Here is a 20,327-nt window from a genome sequence, read left to right on the forward strand (position 1 = left end):
CATAGTGAGTGATTCTAGAGGTTTATGGAAAGTCTTTTCTCCAACCTCGCTGTCGAAATCCATCATATCAAAGTTTGTTGTCAATGCCGCTGGCATTTAGAATTGTTTTGTTATGATGTTTATAGCTTCTTATTTGATATGATTAGCTTCTGTTTAGTTTCATGTTTGTTTGAAAAAATTGAGCATATATTCCTTCCTTTTGGGTTATATTGGTTTGAAATTGACAATACAATATGATTTGCTTCTTTGTTAATTGCAGGCCATCCACATTTGCACAAGCTGCGAAACTTAGGAGGTTAGCAAGTGGATGTTGAAATATAATTATTTGTTAGGAGGCATACAGCTTAGGTGCAAAAATAGCATCAAGTGCTGAGTTTTGATTGTTTATTATGAAGGAATTGACTTGCTGATTCGATCAAGCTTATTAGAGAGGATCTTATTTTCATTACTAACTTTTGACTAAAATATGACTTTATCTCCCCTTTGTTTTGGTGGGTTTTGTGTGCATTTATTTGTTAGTTTTTTAATTTGGAGGGGAAGGCTTGGCAGTGAACGTATATTGCTTATAGGAAAATTCATCTCCAACATAAGGAAAGAAGTTCTTTTGGCTGGAGCTTTGATGAATGGAATGTGGGGGAAAAGAGATTATCATGGTTCTTAATTTTTACAAAGCCCTCCCTTTTTGATCTTTTTTTGTCTTGTTTTTGTATGTGTGTGTGTGTTTTTTTTTTAGAAGACTTAAAAGTTAGCAAAATCACATATTTAAAATATGTGAGTTACATAACTTTAACTGCCTAAGGTAGATAAAGTATCAAATTTTAAATTATAAATACGCAACTTAAATTTTGATCAGACTACAGGTGGGTAAGTTATAATTGGCTCTCTAAAAAAAATGAAGGTATATCATGCTTTAGCAATGGGTACAGAATACTTTTGAGCACTTTTTGACTTTCGTTCATTCTAGAAGATGCTATATTTTTTCTTGCATCATCATTATTGGTAATTTGAGACTTTTTCTATTTGATAAATATGATAGAATTTCACTTGATGACATTTATTCTATGATATGGTTCTATAATGACTGGTAAAACATGGAGATCTACATCAGTGGTTTTTATTATGTAATTCTCATCTTCGTAAATCCTTCTCTCTCTCTCTCTCTCTCTCTCTCTCTCATATAATGGTTCTCGGTTGGAGCCCATTGCCATCGAGAAGTGATGCCAAAGGTCCCCAAATTGCACTGCCAGGTTATTGACTAAAAATGGAAAAAGAAACCTCTTCTCTTATCATCTTTGAGATTAAATTATGAAGAGAACGCATTCAATTCGGGCCTGGTGCAAACCCCTCATTTTATACTCTCCAATAACAACATGCAATCAACATTTTAGTAAAACAATGAAATAGACCTACCACATACAATTACCACTTCTTAAAACCCAATTTCATAAATAAATTAATTAAAAGAAAGAAAACTACATGATGAAAATTTTCAGTTCCCACAAGACTAAAGAACCAAGCGTTTCCAACCTCCAACCACCTTAGATATCGCCAGCATTTCTTTTTACGGCAACCTCAACGGTCTCTAGCAATTCCTCACTGCCTCTTCCTCTTCCTTGTCAGACTAATTGAGCACTGCACTCTACCACTGAGTCTGTAGGCAACTTGGATGAGTCACCACCTATCTCCAACTTGGACTATGCCATTGAGTTTGATTCTGAGTTCTCCTTCACCTTCATCTCAAATGATCGGATAACTTACTCCCTATAGATTTTTTTTTTCCTTAGAATTCACTCTCTTCACCTTCATCTCCAAAAAAAATAAAAAATGAAAAATAAATAAAATCTCAGGCTGTTAAGGTCATTGCGTTGGAGGTCTCTGGTGGTTGTAGGTTTCTGTTTCTTTGGTTGTTTGGGAGGTGAAATTTTTTAATTTATGATATTGGATTTTAAAAAGTAGTGATTGTGTGTGGTGACTCTATTTCATTGTTTAGTGAAATGCTGATGTGTCATGTTATTATTGGAGGGTGTAAAAAATGGGTGTTTGTACTAGCTAGGTCTGAATTGAATGTATTCTTAGTTAGGGATAAGTCTTTCAATGTTTTTGATTTGATTGAATAGTGATTGAGTTTGTGGGGTTATATTTTAATTTACTTATTATTTGTCTACAGGTACATGTTCTATTTGTATATGGAAAAAGTTGTTAGGTATCTATGTTTTAATGTTGTCAAATGGGCCAAATTGTGTGTTTAGTTGTGAGTTTTGACATGTCTTAAAATAGTAATTGAAGACTAAGTTGAAGACGTAAAGGATACTTAAGAACAACTCAAGAAAAGTGAAATTTCAATGACCTCGACTTCATGCCTAACTCCACCTTGATTGCACTTGACTATAGCCTCGATTCGACCCGATCAATCGAAGCTTGAAAGTGAAGTTTCTATTTCCTCTTACTCCAGCGAATTAGCAAAAATACGAAAATACAAAAAGTCCAATAACTAGTTCGTTTCAAGCCTAATTTGAGCTCTACTTGTTGGGATATAAAAGGGATATTATAAGTCATCCCTAGAGATGATCTTAAAAAGCTCTATTTGTGAGAATAGGGCTGTGTAAAGTTTTTCTTAAATTCGCCGTATTGAAAGGTTTCAAGTAGATCTGAAGATTAGTTGATGAAAAAGCTGAAGCTATAGCTCCAACCAAAGACTTGCTATTGTAAAGAAAACATTCAAGAGATTCTTGAATTCAGTTAGAGGTTCTAGTTGTGATCATGAGTGCGTCATCCATGAAGGCACTTCATATAGTTAAGAAGTTCAGAGATTCTAGTGTAATGAAAAGCTTTCTCTGTAAGCTTTCTACGAATAGTTAAGTCTAGGAAAACGTTTTTCCTAAAATTGTAAAAATTCCCTTGCTATAGTAGATTTGTTTCATTGGTAAGGTTTTAATTTTCTCCAGTAGTTTTCATTTTGGGACAGTTTCCTGTTTCCATTGGAAGGTTCCCCCCAGTGGTTTTATTTTCCCTCTTCTCTCAAATGGTGTTAGGGGGGCTTCTTGTACTGGACAATTCGATGGTGGCTAGTTCCCATCTTGCATCCTGATCTTTATTTATACATGTGGCATTTTCTATCCAAAAAAAAAAAAGAAAAAGAAGAAGATTAATGCATATATATATGCCTGCCATCGTTTCATTAAGGAATTTACCTGAACTAATGTGCAATGAATAAGACTAGTGGCAAGGAATATGTTTATTTTGGCAATAAATGCATTTATTGTAAAATCTGAGCGTAAAAGCTAAGTTCATAAACCCAAAATCTCCAAATTCTTGCACATTTTGGGATGAAATCTGCCACCAAATGTCCTAGCAACCTGTTAAAAATACATTCTTTTATTTATTGTCTTTTCGATCCTGTTCCTGCATCAAAATCCCAAGTAGGCCCTCAGAAAAACGCATCAAACTGGAAGAACCACTTTGTTTCCGGTCTTTGAAAGAAGAATCTTCCCATCTAGCTCAATTAGCCCTCTTTCTCATTGTAAGCCATGATCACTGGTACGGGGCTTTACAATATATTTGCGGCCATTGTGCCCTTATATTTTGCTATGCTATTAGGTTTTGCCTCGGTTAAGTGGTGGAAAATATTCACACCGGAGCAGTGCACAGGCATCAACCGCGTTGTGGCGATGTTTACGGTTCCATTACTTTGTTTCCACATTGTTGCCACCAACAACCCTTATGTCATGAACTTTCGGTTCATCGCTGGAGACTCTCTTCAAAAAGTGGTCATTCTTGTAGCTCTCTTTCTATGGCAAGCTTTGAGCAAAAAGGGCAGCATTGAATGGACCATCACCATGTACTCACTCTCCACCCTCCCTAACAATCTCTTCATAGGAATACCTCTCATGACAGCCATGTACGGAGAGATCTCTAGAAGTCTTATGGTCCAGGTTGTGGTTCTTCAGGCTATTATTTGGTATAATATCTCGCTCTGCTTGTTTGAGATCAGAGCTGCAAAGATCCTCATTGCTGAGCAGTTTCCTGAGACTGCAGGATCCATCGCCTCCTTCAAGGTTGAGTCCGACCTTATTTCGCTCAGTGGTCAAGACCCAATTGAGGCGGAGACTGAGATCAGTGACGACGGAAAGCTTCACGTGGTTTTGAGACGATCTTCGATTAATAGTTCCGTTGGAATGTATTCCCGTTCCAGCGTGGGTTCCCTTACCCAAAGACCGCAAACATCAAACCCAGTCAATAGTGTAGAGATTTACTCAGTACAATCTACTCCACAAGAACCCTACCGTTCCATTTCAAGAACTTCAAGCTTTAGCCAAACAGATGGGAATTTTCTGCACCCTATGTTTGGATACATGGAGTCAAGTCCAAAACATGGTTACACAAGGACCCGAGATCGATTTTCACCTTACGCATCACCAGATCATCTGATGCTTTGGGGGTCTACGCCTAGCAGTAATTATCGAAAGATGAAACACAGTTTCAGTATTGGTGGTGGTGGTGGTGGTGGTGGTGGGTTTGATGTTCCTAATAACAAGCAGGGGCTTCACATGTTTGTTTGGAGCACTAGTTCTTCACCAGTTTCTGATGTGCATAACAATGGCAGATATGCTTTCAGCACTACTAGTACTGCGCCAGAAGGTGAACTACCTTTTCTTTGTGATTTTTGTGAAATTAATATTGCTTTCGGACATTGATTATATCAAATGATCAAAGTTCTTTACTTCATGATCACATATCAAAGAGGAGTTCATCATCGATAATCAATTGAAACCTTTGAGGTATATGAGCTATCTGCAGGGAAAATCACCAGGGATAGGGAGCTTGATCTAGAGGAAGAGGCTGACTTCAAGGCAAGTACGTTTCACAGGAAACAACTTCAGATGCCGCCCACAAGTGTCATAACTAGGCTTGTATTCATCATGGTTTGGAGGAAGCTTATAAGAAACCCTAGTACCTACGCAAGTGTTTTGGGCCTTATATGGTCCTTAATAGCATTCAGGTACTCAAGAAAATTTCAAAATAATGATTATCACACACCTAAGTGTATACACGCTGCCATAAATTAATACTATTAGATAATTTAGATTTATAGTTGTTCTTACAGGTCTATGAAATTCTTTGGTGCCTATATTGCGCATTTTTCATTTTTTAAATAACCAATGACAACGAATACTTCATTACAATATATATACATACATACATATATATATATATATGTATGTATGTATGTATGTATGCTTCCCTTTTTCTATAGCTAATTCATTCTGTGTCTCTTATTTCCACTTCCAAATTCTTATATTTGTTCCACAGAATTATAGTTTTCGGTTTTGATTTAGGCAGTAGGCACCATATATTACAGCTCGATCATAAATATAGCTTTGTTTTTTTCAAAAAGAAAAAAAAAATATATATATATATATATAGCTTTGTTTTAGAGAAATAATTCATTTATTGCAAATCATTGCGATACAATAAAATTAAATAACTGTGCTGGCTTCTGCGTATAGACTCTCAAGGCTGAGCATAGACACTGTTCTCTCCAGCTAAGTTGTCATAGAGGATGTCAAATTTAATCCATCACAAGAAATATATCCGTTTGATGCACGGGTTAGTTCAATTTATATATCATAGGAATTTACAAGTAGCCTGGTTAATTTTTTTTTTTTTTTAAATGTTAAATCATATGACCAAAGTCTAACATCAACACTTTCTCAAAAAAAAAAAAAAAAAGTTTAACATCAACGGTTTTCCAAAAAAAAAAATCTAACATCGACGACAGATTTTCCGTCAAAACAGAAGACTATTAAAAAAAAGTTAAAATAATTTAAAATAAATATTGAAATTTCCTTTAAAATTTAAAATTTTTAGTAATAAAAATATAATTCAAATTATAATTTAAACTTATTGGAATTTTAGTAATAGAGTTTCACCCATAACAAAATTAATTCGTCTATTACTTTTAGATTGGCCTGTTGTTTAATTTGGAAGTTAAATTATATGTAAACTAAAGAAGGATTTTCTATAATGTTTTTGAAAATTTACAATAAAAAGATAGTATTTCAAGTTACATGGTAAAAGCAAGTAGGATTTTATCCAAATAATAATAATGCATAAACTTTTACTAATTGAGTTTTAACAGGAGTACTTTAATAATAAATCTCCTTTGATTTTTTATATTATAAGGAAAAAATAATAAAAAAAAAAAAAAAGGTGATAGTGATACTTATAAAATCCAACTTTTATTACAATATATGATTAAATTTCTTAACACTCTTGCATTTTAGGTGTCACATTAAATTGCCAACAATCATAGATGGATCCATAACAATGATATCGAGCGCAGGCCTGGGAATGGCTCAATTCAGTTTAGGTACCCTTTTGCAACTAATGCTTCACATTGCATATTGTTTCCTTCTTCTTCTTTTTTCTTTTTCTTCTTCTTTTTCTTTTTTCCTTCCTTTTTTTTCTTACTTTATTTTATTTTGCAATTAAAAAAAATGCCCAAACTTTACACCATATTTTTTATTAGGTCTTAGATTTATAATTTTGTCAATTAATAAAGTCTTAAATTTATTATGAAATTATTTCAATTTGAAGTTTTTGTCAATATTTGTTATTCATTTTCGTTATTATGGGCAATAATAAAGCAAAGAAAAGCAGGAAATTATTAATTAAACTTTACATTTCACTTAATTAAAACTTATTCATAAATCAATTTCCCAGCTATTGAAAGAGAGGGTGGAAAGAGAAAACTTCATTTGGTGTCCATTTGGGTTGAGGTGATTTGGGGAAGGATGGAAAATGGGAGACAAAAATATATAGGGGAGAAAATGGTAGTTTTGGTTGTTTGGTTGGAAGGGGAAAGTGATGATTTTGGCGGGACTCGAGTGTTTTCTCTCTTGACCCACTAAAAAACAATCTCCCCAATTTGGGAAGAAAATAGAGGAGAAAATGGGGTAGATGGGAATGACTCATTTACCTCTTTTTGTGTCTGTTTGTTTGGGTTTTTTTTTTTTTTTTGAATGTTTTATTAGTTTGTAAGTTTATGTATTTTTTTTTAAAATTACTTTTTATAAGCTATTAAAATTTTTTATTTATATAACAGGGGTATAAGAGTAAATTTATACAAGCTACATTTCTTTACGTCTCATTTTTCTTCTCAACCAAATAAAGAGTCTTCCTTCTCTCAACTTTTCCACGCTCCCAAATAAACACAAATGAGGAGAAACTAATTATTTTTTATCCCCCACTTTTTTTTCCTCTGACTATTTCTATCCTCCACTTTTTTATCCCCTAACCAAATACTTAGTTAGGGTATGTTTAGTAGACTGTAATAAATGTTAAGTTTCATTCTAATATTATAATTCACAACCAAACTAATGAATATGTTTAGTTATTACATTACAACACATTTTATTCCTAGTAATAAATATTATAACTCATGTCGTAATCCCTATTTAGTGTACCAAACGTACCCTTGGAGTAAGAAAGCGATTTATAGGGTTTTCCTTTTTGTTTTCATGCTTCATTAATCATTACTGCCCTCAATAAAGAATGTGCTTATGGGATTCAAATTTAAATAGTTTCATAAATTTGTAACTTTAATCGAAAAAGATAAGATCTAATCTAAGGTATAAAATCTAAACCTTTTTATGTCAATTCCTATTTATTTTTTTATATATTTTTTTTCAAGTAATGAACCAATTATATATTAATTGCTTTACCAGGTCTATTCATGGCTTTACAGCCAAAGTTCATTGCTTGTGGAAAACCCATGGCAGCGTTTACAATGGTTGTTAGGTTCTTGATCGGCCCTGGAGTAATTGCGGCAACCTCTTTAGCTGTTGGTCTTCGTGGAGTTCTTTTGCAAATTGTAATTGTTCAGGTACACCAACTAAAATTGAAAGGATTCTAAAAAATAAATAAATAAATAAATAAATAAAAAACTAAAATTGAAGGCACGCATTCTCTGATATTTATATTAATTAATTAATTCAGTTAATCTATGAACAAATAAACTCCGCAAAACCTTGACATTAATTAAACCTTCCATTCCACAATATTTCATTTAATTCTTTTAAAATTATGCTGTAGCATTGTTTATATCCAAAATTATGTTTAGACTTCCTTAGTTCATAACATTACTTCCCAACGGAGGGATGTTTGAGCACTCGCATTAGTGTTTGTATTATAAAAAAATATTGCATGTTAGCCAACCCAAGCCCAAAAATCACCTACTTCAAACCATACAAAATTGTGTAAAAATATATGATTGCTATATTAACCGTGTAGATATATGGTATTATAGTTTTTTATTCTTTCTTTATGTATTTTGAGAATCAAGAAAAATAGTGGATAATGATTTTTTTTTTTTTTTTTGAGAGAAAGATAATGGTTGTTGTGTGTGAAGAAAGAAAAATAATTAAAAAAATTGAAATTTTAAAAGTAGATAATCATAATATGAGATATTTTAAAAAGTGAGTATGTAAAATAAAAATAAATAAATTCTTATACTAAAATAGACAAAAATATTTGCACGAGCTTATGCGAATACTAATATTCTAACTCTTTAAGAGAAACTCTTGAAAATACCGGATGTGTTATAGTTACATAAACAATTCTAAGAATAACAAACTTGCTATTTTCAACCTTTACCTCTTGTCACAGGCTGCTCTTCCCTTAGCAGTTGTTCCCTTTGTGTATGCCAAGGAGTATGATGTTCATCCAGACATGATTAGCACTGCGTAAGTTTTTTTTTTTTTTTTTTGGATTTTTCTTAGTTAAGATTTGGAAGAAAATCTTATATAAGAAAATATGTGGGTATAGAGTAATGAATTAGAATGATAATAATAACCATAAGTTAATCCTGGTGTTACAATTTTTGCAGGGTTATTTTTGGATTGATCCTTGCCGTGCCCGTTACAATTATTTACTATGTACTTCTTGGGCTTTGAGTTCTGATTGAATGTAAATCCAAGTTAGGCTTAGGAGGATGGACACCATCTGATTTGATTTCTCATTGTTGGACTCTACGTATTTAATTACTTTTGCTATCTTACCCAGTTATATGAATCAAAAAGTCTGTTACTTCCCAAATTTTCACTGACTTTTTCACATAATTCTTTTCCTTTTGTTTTGTGGTGAATAGGACTAAGAGGGCAAGTGAAATTTTCTATGACAATTTTGGTGTTTGTAGAATTACTAGGTAGAAAGTAGTCATTGGCAAAGTTAATATTTTTCTTAGTGAGGTGAAATCTAACTAAATATATAAAAGAAATATATATACACACACACACATCGAATTAATATTGGTTTGTATTCATATTTCAAATCAATTATTCATTATAATTTTCCTGGATTAGTTTATGTTTTCTTGAATGTGTTGTATGATAAACCTTAACACTTTTTAATAATATAAATTCATTTTTAGGGGTAACCTAATATGGAAAATGAATTTTGAATAAAAAGTGTTGAGACTTCAATAATACTTCCAAGGGTAAGATTGATAATAACTTGGTCTTGGTGAGTTCTAAGTCAAATCCAAAGGGAAATGTGTCGATTGAAGATCTAAAAGAAAAAATAAATTAAAACGATACAAATTAATTGAAGATATATTGTGTTTTATTTAAGAAAAACAAATCAAATTGAGGAAAAAGAAAATATCATAAAAAATAAAGGTTTTAGGATTACACAACATGCATGTCAAATTGTAATTTTAACAATTATGTTTTATAATTTAGTCAAATGATTTAACAATAAGATCACACAAGGATTAATGTACCTTGTAGCTCAACTATTTTCCAACAAAAATGTTTAGGATTCAAGTCCACACTTTCCCAACTATCAAATAATATAATTGCTATTAATTGGAAGGGTTTGGTTAACGAATGTCTTTAACACATATGTTTATGGACTATTTTAAGAAAGTTTTGATACCACTTCTATGGAAAATATAAAAAGATGTCAAAAAAATTAATTACTTTTTTATTTTTTCATAAAATATTTTTAAAAATATTTCCTAAACCAATACCTTTAGGGCATCCACCATTCAAGTATGAAAACATAGTTTTTTATGATATGACATAAAAATGTACCATGCATATCAAATATTAAAAAAGTATTGTATTGACTATGGTCTTTAATTGTAAGATATATAAATGTGTATCATATGAATTATATGTATTGAATGATACATAGTGTGGGGCCTATGGGCCTGGTAACCTCAGCCCACTTCACATCTGGCCCAGGGCCCATGCCGAGGAAGAAGTATTGTACGAAGACGATGTATGAAGGCCCAAGCTCTTAGAACCCCCGCCGAGGATATCCCTGTCCTCGGCAGACCGAGACTAACCCCAAGTGGTGGGGGGGGGGGGGGAAGGGGGAAGGGAAGGAAGCTCCTCGGATGAGCGCCGAGGAGCAACCTTAAGAAGCTGCCTGGATGCCTCGGCCTCCAAAGGGTTGGAATCCCTGTTTTTAGAGTTGCCTGTCTGTTAGGGCCTAATTCTTCATCCCACTCTCTAAAAATGTATTGTTTGAGCTGGTTGGGTTAGATTCCCATCCTTTTTCTGGGTCCAATCCAAATTGAGTCCCTACACATAGATATATGAATTTAGATTGGACTTTTTTCTTAAAATTTGTGCTTTAAATTAAGTTGAACAAGTTGTTGGACTTGTTTAACAAAAAAAATTTTGGTGACTTGATTGAACCCGATAAAATAACATCTACATGAGGTATTTCTTATTTCCTTCTCTCTCATACAAACTTTTGACCACACTTAACACTTAACTTTCACACTTATGAATTTTTTTTTTATATTATGAATAAGTATTAAATGATAAAATGATTATCAAAAAAATTTATTAAATGATAATATAATTAAATTTTTGTTATTAATAATATAAGTCCAAGAAACTTGAATGCCATAAAGAAATATAAAATTCAAAAAGTGATAATAAACTTTGGTGATGACTAAGAAAATTTATTAGAAGAAAATGTCAATGATGATATGATTTTTTTTCAAATGGCATCAATAATTATAACATTAACTTGGACTAAAGATGAAGTTTTTTTTTTTTTTTTTTTCTTTTCTTTTCTTTCTGAGAAAGGAACAAAGATGAAGTTGATTAGGAAAGATGTAAATATATGAGAAAGACTATTATTTTATCTTAAATGTTATGTATAATCACTTTTGAGTTTGAAAAATTTGACCATGGATCATATAAATATATTTAAAATTGATTTATTTAGTTAACTTTGTTAAATATTTTCTTCAATTTTTTTTTTTTGGGAATTGTACAATTGATAATTTTATTAGTCATTAGTTGAATATATTTAAAACATATAATAAATATACATTTTATATTTACATATCTATAATTTTTTATAATTTATATTAAGTATTTGTATATGTTACGATAACAATATAATAGAATATCATAGACAATACAATATTTTCTCAAAAAAATATATATAATAAAATAAAATAACGATTTACATTTGACAAACATATATGGAAATACTAACTAGTAACTACTATTATTATGTCCTCCATTGTCATTATTGCCCACATTTAAAAGCACTTCATCATTTTAATTGCCAAATGAATGCAACAACTACAAAATATTTTTAAATTGTAATTTTGCCAATTCATCAAAAAATTGTAATTTGCCAAATGTAATATATGCTAAAACTCTTTTCAGTTTAAGGTATTTATACCAAGAGCTTTAGATTTTAAGGTCTAATTTCTATAATAAAACTAAATGGACCACATTTTTTTTCCCAGTTCAAAATACTGTGAAGCATTTAGTGTTTGGCTTACTTATTCACTCATATTGGTATTTGTTAACTAAATTATAACAAACATTGATTTTTATCTTAAGTATTAGAGAGGTAGAAAAAAAAAATTCTCTAGATCTCATATAGTTCATAATGTATTTTTGGATGTTCTAAAATATATTTATTTTCTAAATATAAATAATTTTTCTTACAATGCCATTTATTTTAGTTAGCAAATACAATACTCCTTTTTTTTTATTAGTTTTGTTCGAATTTATATAAATTAAATGTACTTTTGGAAAGTTGATATTTATTTTTTTTTAAATAAGTTTTTTTTTTTGAGATTTTAAAAAATAAGTTAAATACAATTCCGTTAAAAAATTAAAATTTTTCTAAACAAGACTGTCAATATGAAACCACTTGTTTGTGTGTTTGTTTCTGACGGAATAGGTTGTCTCCATTGGAAACTGTAATATTAAAAAGAAACAATAATAAAAGTCAGGGTCCAAGTTCCCACAACAAGCTTTATTAAATAGAGACAGAATCTTGCTGCAACCGCGGATCACTCAAAATTGCTTAACTCATGTGCTTAAACGTGTACAGTGGCGTCGAGTAAGGTTTATCTGCAGTAAATACAGACTCATCTTCATTTTTTCTTTACGAGTCAAAGTCATGCACATATATATAATGTAACGCATATTCATATACGTTTAAATCTCCCACTTAATTATTAGTATTTTATAATAAGAAAAATAATATATTTACAACATCTTTATAACAAATTCTAAATAGCAGGTTGTTATTGTTGGGGCAAAAAAGTAATCTTAGTGTTAATTTTAAATTTAAACCAATAACAACTAACTACCTATGATTTATTGTAAAATTATTATAAACATAACATTTCTCTTAAAATAAAAACTCTTAAAATAAAAACTCTGGAGAGTTTTTAGTTCCCACAACCGCACAGAAGAGGATCGAATTTTTCCTCTCACGACAACTTCTGATTTAAAAAGTAATCTCTTTCAGCGATGTTGACGAGGCTGTTCCTCGCTCTGGTTCCTATCTTGCATTGTTGGCAAATCCTTTTCAGGCAAGTGGTGATAGGTATACACCGCCTAAGATACATAATTTTAAGCTAAAATTGTATTTTTAAAATATGATTTCAAGTTCATTTTTAAAATTATAATTAGAATAATATTTTCGTACACAATTTTACGTGCAATCAGAAGTATATAATAAAATAATAAAAAAATATGCTAGTATACACAATCTATTACACAATTTTACACATACTTGAAATACACTATGGTCACGATTTCAGTGCATTTGATATAAAAATGTGAGTAATAGGCAGTACCCTAATCAGATTTAGCCTTTTAAGACTCTAGTGTTGTTAACTAAATTAAATAAAACCAATATGTCAAACTGATAAAGAGGTAAAGGAGTTTCTTGTTCTGAATACTTTGAACAAGCACATTAAAAGAGACCCGATCTCTCTGTCTCTTTCTCTCCCTCTCTCTCTCTCTCTCTCTCTCTTTCTCTCCACTAGTTATATATGATCTCCAGTACCAGTACGTACGTAGTTAAGCAAGCAATATGATTCGTGGTAAGGACATTTACGATGTGTTTGCGGCCATTGTGCCTCTATACGTTGCTATGCTCTTAGCATACGGATCGGTGAGGTGGTGGAAAATCTTCACACCGGACCAGTGCTCTGGCATCAACCGATTTGTGGCTGTGTTTGCAGTTCCATTACTTTCCTTCCATTTCATTTCTTCCAACAATCCTTATGCCATGAACTATCGCTTCATTGCTGCTGATTGTCTCCAAAAAATGGTCATTCTTACAGCTCTCTTTCTGTGGCAAACATTTAGCAAAAATGGCAGCCTTGAGTGGATGATTACCCTCTTCTCTCTCTCCACTCTCCCCAACACTCTTGTCATGGGAATCCCACTCTTGAAGGCCATGTATGGAGATTTCTCAGGAGATCTCATGGTCCAGATTGTGGTTTTGCAGAGTATTATTTGGTACACTCTCATGCTTTTCTTGTTTGAGTTCAGAGGTGCAAAGCTACTCATTTCGGAGCAGTTTCCAGAGACTGCCGGCTCCATCACTTCCTTCAAGGTTGAGTCTGACGTTGTTTCACTGAACGGTCGTGACCCATTACTCGCTGATGCTGAGATCGGTGAGGATGGAAAACTTCACGTAGTTGTGAGAAGATCTGGTGCTGCATCAGCTTCATCATCTATGGTTTCCTCATTTAACAAGTCCCATGGCCATGGACTTGGACTAAGTTCCATGACTCCACGAGCATCCAATCTTACTGGTGTAGAGATCTACTCAGTACAGTCTTCCAGAGAGCCAACACCAAGAGCTTCAAGCTTTAACCAGACAGATTTCTATGCAATGTTTGCTAGTAGCAAAGCACCAAGTCCAAAACACAATTATGAGTCTTCAAAAGGAGCAACACCAAGGACTTCAAATTTTGATGATCATGATATGCAGCTTCTTAATAGTAATAACAAATTTGGGAAGAAAACTAGAGGAGGAGCGAGGAGTATGAGTGGTGAGTTGTTTAATGTTAATGGTACAGTTGCAGGGGGTAATTACCCTCCTCCAAACCCTATATTTTCAGGGTCTAGTACTAGTGGTGTCCAAAGGAAGAAGGAGATGGCTGTGCAGCCTAACAAAGAGCTTCACATGTTTGTTTGGAGCTCAAGTGCTTCTCCAGTTTCCGAAGGCAATCTCAGACATGCAGTCAATCGAGCTGCCTCCACTGACTTTGGGGTCCTTGATCCTTCCAAAGCTGCCATTCAACTTCAGACCGCTGTTTCAAGAGGTAACTGAAATAATGTTTTGATGATTTTATTTATAATAAAAAAAAAATGATTTTCTGATTTCAAAGAGAGTTCCTATGTAGTGTATAAAATATAATAACAAGAGTGTAACAATATTTTTCCTTATTTATATATGTGTAAATTAAATTTTAGTACATACTATTATCCAATTAATATATTCAGGACTTTCAACTTTCAACCGCATTTGTCTCTTTTTGATTATGTATTTGCATGCAATGCAAACTCACATCAACCGTTTCAGTTTAAGATGTACAACACTACATGCTATCGGTCAAACTTCTTTTACCATTTTCAAATGCTAAAAAACAGTAAAACACTTATCAGTGCATACATGCAGCTTGTTCTTCAAATGCTAATCCTAGATTAATGGAAATTAATTTTATGAATGAATGAATGTGTTGTGTCTTTTAATTTTCATTACCTTTTTTTTTGGGTCTCTCTATTGTTGAAATCACTAAGATAAAGGCATTCATGATGATTCAGGTGACAATATCAGTCCAGCAAGCAAAATTAATGGGGACAAATCAGAGCTTGAAATAGAGGAAGGATTGAAGTTCCCAACAAATGGGTCACCTTACACATGTCAGAAAAAAGTAGTGGATATGGAAGAAAGCGATGGAGCGAAGAAGCACCAAATGCCTCCCGCAAGTGTCATGACTAGGCTTGTACTTATCATGGTTTGGAGGAAGCTTATAAGAAACCCTAATACCTACTCAAGTCTTATCGGCCTTACATGGTCTCTCGTTTCATACAGGTACCCCAATTTAACTGAAATTCTGTTTTCAAAGCACAGTTTCAATTAACATGCATGCATGTGTATACAGAAAATTCTTAAGCAGTCTTGAAGCGTAGAAGAATAGTGCTCTCCTTCTCTTATATTCATGGTGTACTCCATTATGAATTTATTAAGTGGATTCTACCATAAATGTTAGAGGAGAGAGCATCATTTTGCGTATTCTGAAATTTATTAAGTAGATTCTATTATAAATGTTAGAGGAGAGAACATTATTTTTTATGTTCTGGAAGTATCTAAAAATTGCTCCGTGCACATTATGTGTGATAATCACTACCCATATACATATTTATTGTCCTTGTTACTTGTCATCATCCTTAATTAAGAAAATTTTCCGGAGTTGCTTGTCTATCCATCTCGAGTGTTACTGCACATCTTATTACTGTATTTTCTTTTATTTTATATTTGTAGGGTAATTAAATATTAAGGAACTGGTATATCACAACAAATTATGGTTGGTTCACGTCTAGGATGCATGGTTCAAGAAAATCTGCTTCATTATCTCATATACTTTGCTGTGTGGAATAATATAAATTACTCTAATTTGTTCTTAGGTATCACATCCAAATGCCAACAATCATCAAAGGATCCATTTCAATATTATCTGATGCAGGATTGGGAATGGCAATGTTCAGTCTAGGTACCTTCCTCAACTAACTGACCCGTCACAAAGAATTTACTACGTTATGAATCTTATGATTAATATTGGGGAAAAAAAATACTTAGCAGTAATTTCTTTCAAATGACGAATCTGGGTAATTTTTTATTAATTAGGTTTGTTTATGGCTTTACAACCAAAGATCATTGCTTGTGGAAAATCCGTGGCAGCATTTTCAATGGCTGTTAGGTTCTTAACTGGTCCAGCAGTAATTGCAGCAACCTCAATCGCTATTGGTCTTCGTGGGGTGCTTTTGCATGTTGCAATTGTTCAGGTATACCATCTAACTTTTGAAAGTATTTCCTCGTCAATAAATAAGGGAAGCTAATATATATGATGGAGGTAATTAGGTTGGGAGGACAGTATAGTGAGAGAATGAAAAATATTAGGAGGATGGAAATTTCAAAAAAAAAAAAAATGAAAAGATTGACATTTTTCTTTATGTTTATTTTATAGTAGAAATAAGATTTTTTTTTTTTTTTAAAGGTGAGAATATAGAAAATGTATAAAAATTTCTTTTATTTAATTGGGAAGAAAAAAGAATTAATAATTTTGTATTAATTATTATTATGTCCTTATTAGTTTTTAATTATAAGAAATATTTTTAAATATATTTCATAGTAACTCAAATTTTATTTCAATTGGAGCAAAATTTTAAATGTGCTCTCCCACCCTATTTTTCTTCCTCCTTTCCCTTTATTTGAAGAATAAATTTTGTGAACTTGGATGGAAAACCAAAAAATAAAAATAAAAAAACCCCACCCATCCTTATTTTCCATGATCCGAATCTCAATTTCTCCTGCATCTTTCTTCCTCCATTTTTTTTTTTTTTTTATCTTCTCAAAAAAAATATCTTTAAAGATAATCAAAGATAAGATTGCTTCACCTAGAATGATCAACTTTGACTTCATATCCGCAGGCTGCTCTTCCCCAGGGAATCGTTCCCTTTGTATTTGCCAAGGAGTACAATGTCCATGCCAACGTACTTAGCACTGCGTAAGTTTTCTGTTTTCTATATTAAAAAAAAAAAAAAATTCAGTTAATTATTAGAACAAGCAAATGATGATAAAAAGTTGACATAAGTTTTGGTGTTATTTATTTATTTTTGCAGAGTTATTTTTGGAATGCTGGTTGCCTTGCCCATAACTGTTCTTTACTATGTGCTTCTTGGGCTGTAACTTGTGGACAGAAGTAAAGACAAGGGAAAGCAAATATAGTATTGTAAATCCAAATTAGGCATATTATATGCAAATGTCCGGGGAAGAACAATGCCATTGGAATATAATTTATAAGATCGTGACCATCCCTAGCTATATGTGACCATTGGAATTGAAAATATAACATGCATTTGCTTCGATCCTTAAGTTCTTTCGTTTAAGTTATTTTACTTTTCTATTTACTCGGTTTATACAGTTAGATAGCAGAAGGTAATAGAATAGATCGTAGAAAGGAAGGCAGAAGGTTAAACTTGAATGTATTTCAATTTTTGCTACACCAATATCAATTATCAAAGAAGCTCAGATTTGCCTACGTAGCTAGTTTAATTTCTAATTTTATTCGTTTCAGTTTACTTTATTATTTATCCGACGTTCAGGTAGCAAACTAAAGAATCCTACGGTGAATACCAATTGACAAAACTGGATTTGAACCCCCTACTAGATTATTTGATCAAGTTATAATTTATTTGAAGCATATATATCCAGATATCTTAACCATAGTAATAATACCAAAATCTATAAACAATAATAATGAAAGTAGTAAAAGTACATAGATTTGGGAACGAATGAAAAATCAATAAAAAAAAAAAAACCTCTTTAATAAAGAATTCACTTTAAAAATCCGATCTCATGGAAAATTCATTAGAATAAATGGTTATCCAGTTTACTTACAAAACTCTTGTACAACTTTATTGTAACATTAACAAATGTCATGCTTAGATTATCTCACACTCACTAATCAGCAAAAAGAGACCTGTGAAGCCACCTATGGAAGCCTACATTGATATTTGCATAATTACATACAAGACATTTGATCGTTACAAGTAACTAGGGGTGTTCAAACCAACCAGAGACCTAACCCACCCACCACACTTGACCGGATTTGACCAACCCACTGCCTAATCCGACTACTCCAACAGGTTCCCACCCTCAAAATCTGACATTGGTAGGTCAGTTAGTGGGTTTGCCTCTCCAAAACCTGAGCCACCCGATCCAACCATGAAAACCAACCAATTCAACAAAGTTTAGCAGTTTTCTTGTAAGAAATCAGTGGAGATCCACCAAATCCGGGAAATCTCCACCGAATCTGGTGAGATCTCTGCTAGATCTAGTGGAGATCTCATCGGATCTAGCAAGATTTCACCAAATTCAGTAAGCCCTCAGCCAAATCTAGGTTGATTTTTCAGTTGCTTTGCCTTTGCTAGTTTCAATCGAACCGACCAGTGCCTAAAGCGTGACCTAACAAGTCCAATCCAACACCCTCACCGATCAATTGCAGTTTGAAAATTTTCCACATGATTTGGTTGGGTCGATTGCGGGTTGGGTATAAACACAACCCGGACCGACCGATGGGCACTCCTAGTTACAAGTTAGCGTGAAAGTATTTAATAGCTGCACTAATCATCACAGTTAAATAATTATAACCAAGATTACTAAACCATTAGATCATTTAGACAATGGCCTAAGAATATAATAATAATTATAAAAAAAGAAAAAGAAAAAGTAAAGCCTCTCACCTAGAGGAAAATAAAAGAACATATTTCATTTGCCAATAGAATGTCTTGTCAATCTTATAATGTAATTTTTTTAATTAAGGCCCAAACTGTAATGAATATATATTTTTAAAATTATATTCTTTTCGAATGTTGTACATTCTATTAATAGGGTTTAATATGTTTGCGGTAGTTTAAGAGAGTAAAAATTTTCAATATCTCAAAAATTTTACTCTAATTAATAGTTTTTCGGGCAAAGTCATTACTGAAATTCATTATTCAATACATGAAGTCCAATAGAACCAAGAGACACAATGACCATCTCAGACATGATATTTATTATGATACTAATTATTTAAATTTACTTTTAGAATTAAAAATTTTAAAATAAATTTTATAAATAGATGAAAATAGTCCAATTAATTTATTAAGTTATGCAAAAAAGATAAATTTTTTTTTGTAATGCATGTACCACTTCTAAAATATTAACTACCAATGCATATTACATTTGCATATGAAGAAGTTATTTGTATCTCAAAAAACAAGAAAAATATATATATTTTTAAATGAAAAAAGATAAAATAATTAAAGGAAAAAAGAAAAAAAGAAAATTAGTAGTTTTCCAAGTCATTATTGAAATTCATTGTTCAATACTTGAAGTCCAATAGTGCCAAGAGAGATAATGACCATCTCAGACATGAAATTTATTTTGATACTAATTATTTAGATTTATTTTAAAATTAAATTTTTTAAAATACATTTTATAAATAGATGAAAAATACTTCTAATATATTAACTACCAATGCATATTACATTTGCGTATGAAGAAGTTATTTGTATCTCAAAAAAACAAGAAAAAAATATTTTTAAATGGAAAAAGATAAAATTAAATAAATATTATTCAATTACTATATAAAATAAGAGAAGTCCCCACTAAAAATTTTCAGCTTAGACTCTAAAATGTGTTATGCTAGTCCTTGGAACTAGACCCTATTATTGTAGATTGCAAATTTGAGCAAGATTTGAAATGAATCTATTTCAAATTGAGTTTAGGTATTTGACAAAAACTGTTGGGAATTTAGACCCCTTAAACACACAGATTGCGTAGCCTAGATTAATTAGCCAAGTTGTTACTTAGTCAAATTATGCAATTCTAGGTTAAAGCAATCAAATAATCATATCAAGATATAAAGCAGCGGAATAAAAAATAACACAAGATATGATCACCCAGGAAACCACTCGGTAAAAACCTGGGGAGGATTTGACCCACCGATCCTCAAGGCATAACAGAATTCACTATGAAAGAATTGAAGTTCTTACAGAAGGACTACAAGCTCCCCGCTCGACTAAGAGAGGTTTGGGTACAAAACCCTAAAAATAAAAGGAGGCACAAGAGGCACTCTAATCTCTCTCTCAGAAGTCCCAAAAACGTTCTAGGGTTTTCCTTATATATAGAAGTGTTTTACTTGAACCCCAAGACGTTTAAATAGAGTTTGGGCTGAACTGGAACTCTGCAGAAAAATAAATCTGTAC

General features: G+C 32.1%; 2 protein-coding genes across 2 annotated transcripts; both read left to right on the forward strand.

Annotated features, from left to right (window-relative positions):
• Window positions 1-3,527: 3,527 nt before the first annotated feature.
• On the forward strand, window positions 3,528-8,954 carry LOC111982962 (auxin efflux carrier component 2). Its single transcript, XM_024014581.1, has 6 exons — window positions 3,528-4,638; window positions 4,798-4,999; window positions 6,285-6,370; window positions 7,728-7,885; window positions 8,668-8,744; window positions 8,888-8,954. The coding sequence occupies exons 1-6, from the start codon at window positions 3,528-3,530 to the stop codon at window positions 8,952-8,954; spliced, it is 1,701 nt and encodes a 566-aa protein (XP_023870349.1).
• A 4,185-nt stretch (window positions 8,955-13,139) lies between these two features.
• On the forward strand, window positions 13,140-17,448 carry LOC111982976 (auxin efflux carrier component 2). The gene is made up of 6 exons (XM_024014596.2): window positions 13,140-14,614; window positions 15,117-15,387; window positions 15,981-16,066; window positions 16,201-16,358; window positions 17,004-17,080; window positions 17,196-17,448. Exons 1-6 carry the CDS (start codon window positions 13,372-13,374, stop codon window positions 17,260-17,262), a joined length of 1,902 nt encoding a protein of 633 aa, XP_023870364.2. The 5' UTR covers window positions 13,140-13,371; the 3' UTR covers window positions 17,263-17,448.
• Window positions 17,449-20,327: the final 2,879 nt, after the last annotated feature.

Source organism: Quercus suber, unplaced genomic scaffold (genome assembly GCF_002906115.3).
Source record: "Quercus suber isolate HL8 unplaced genomic scaffold, Cork oak 2.0 scaffold_757, whole genome shotgun sequence".
Taxonomy (NCBI): Eukaryota; Viridiplantae; Streptophyta; class Magnoliopsida; order Fagales; family Fagaceae; genus Quercus; species Quercus suber.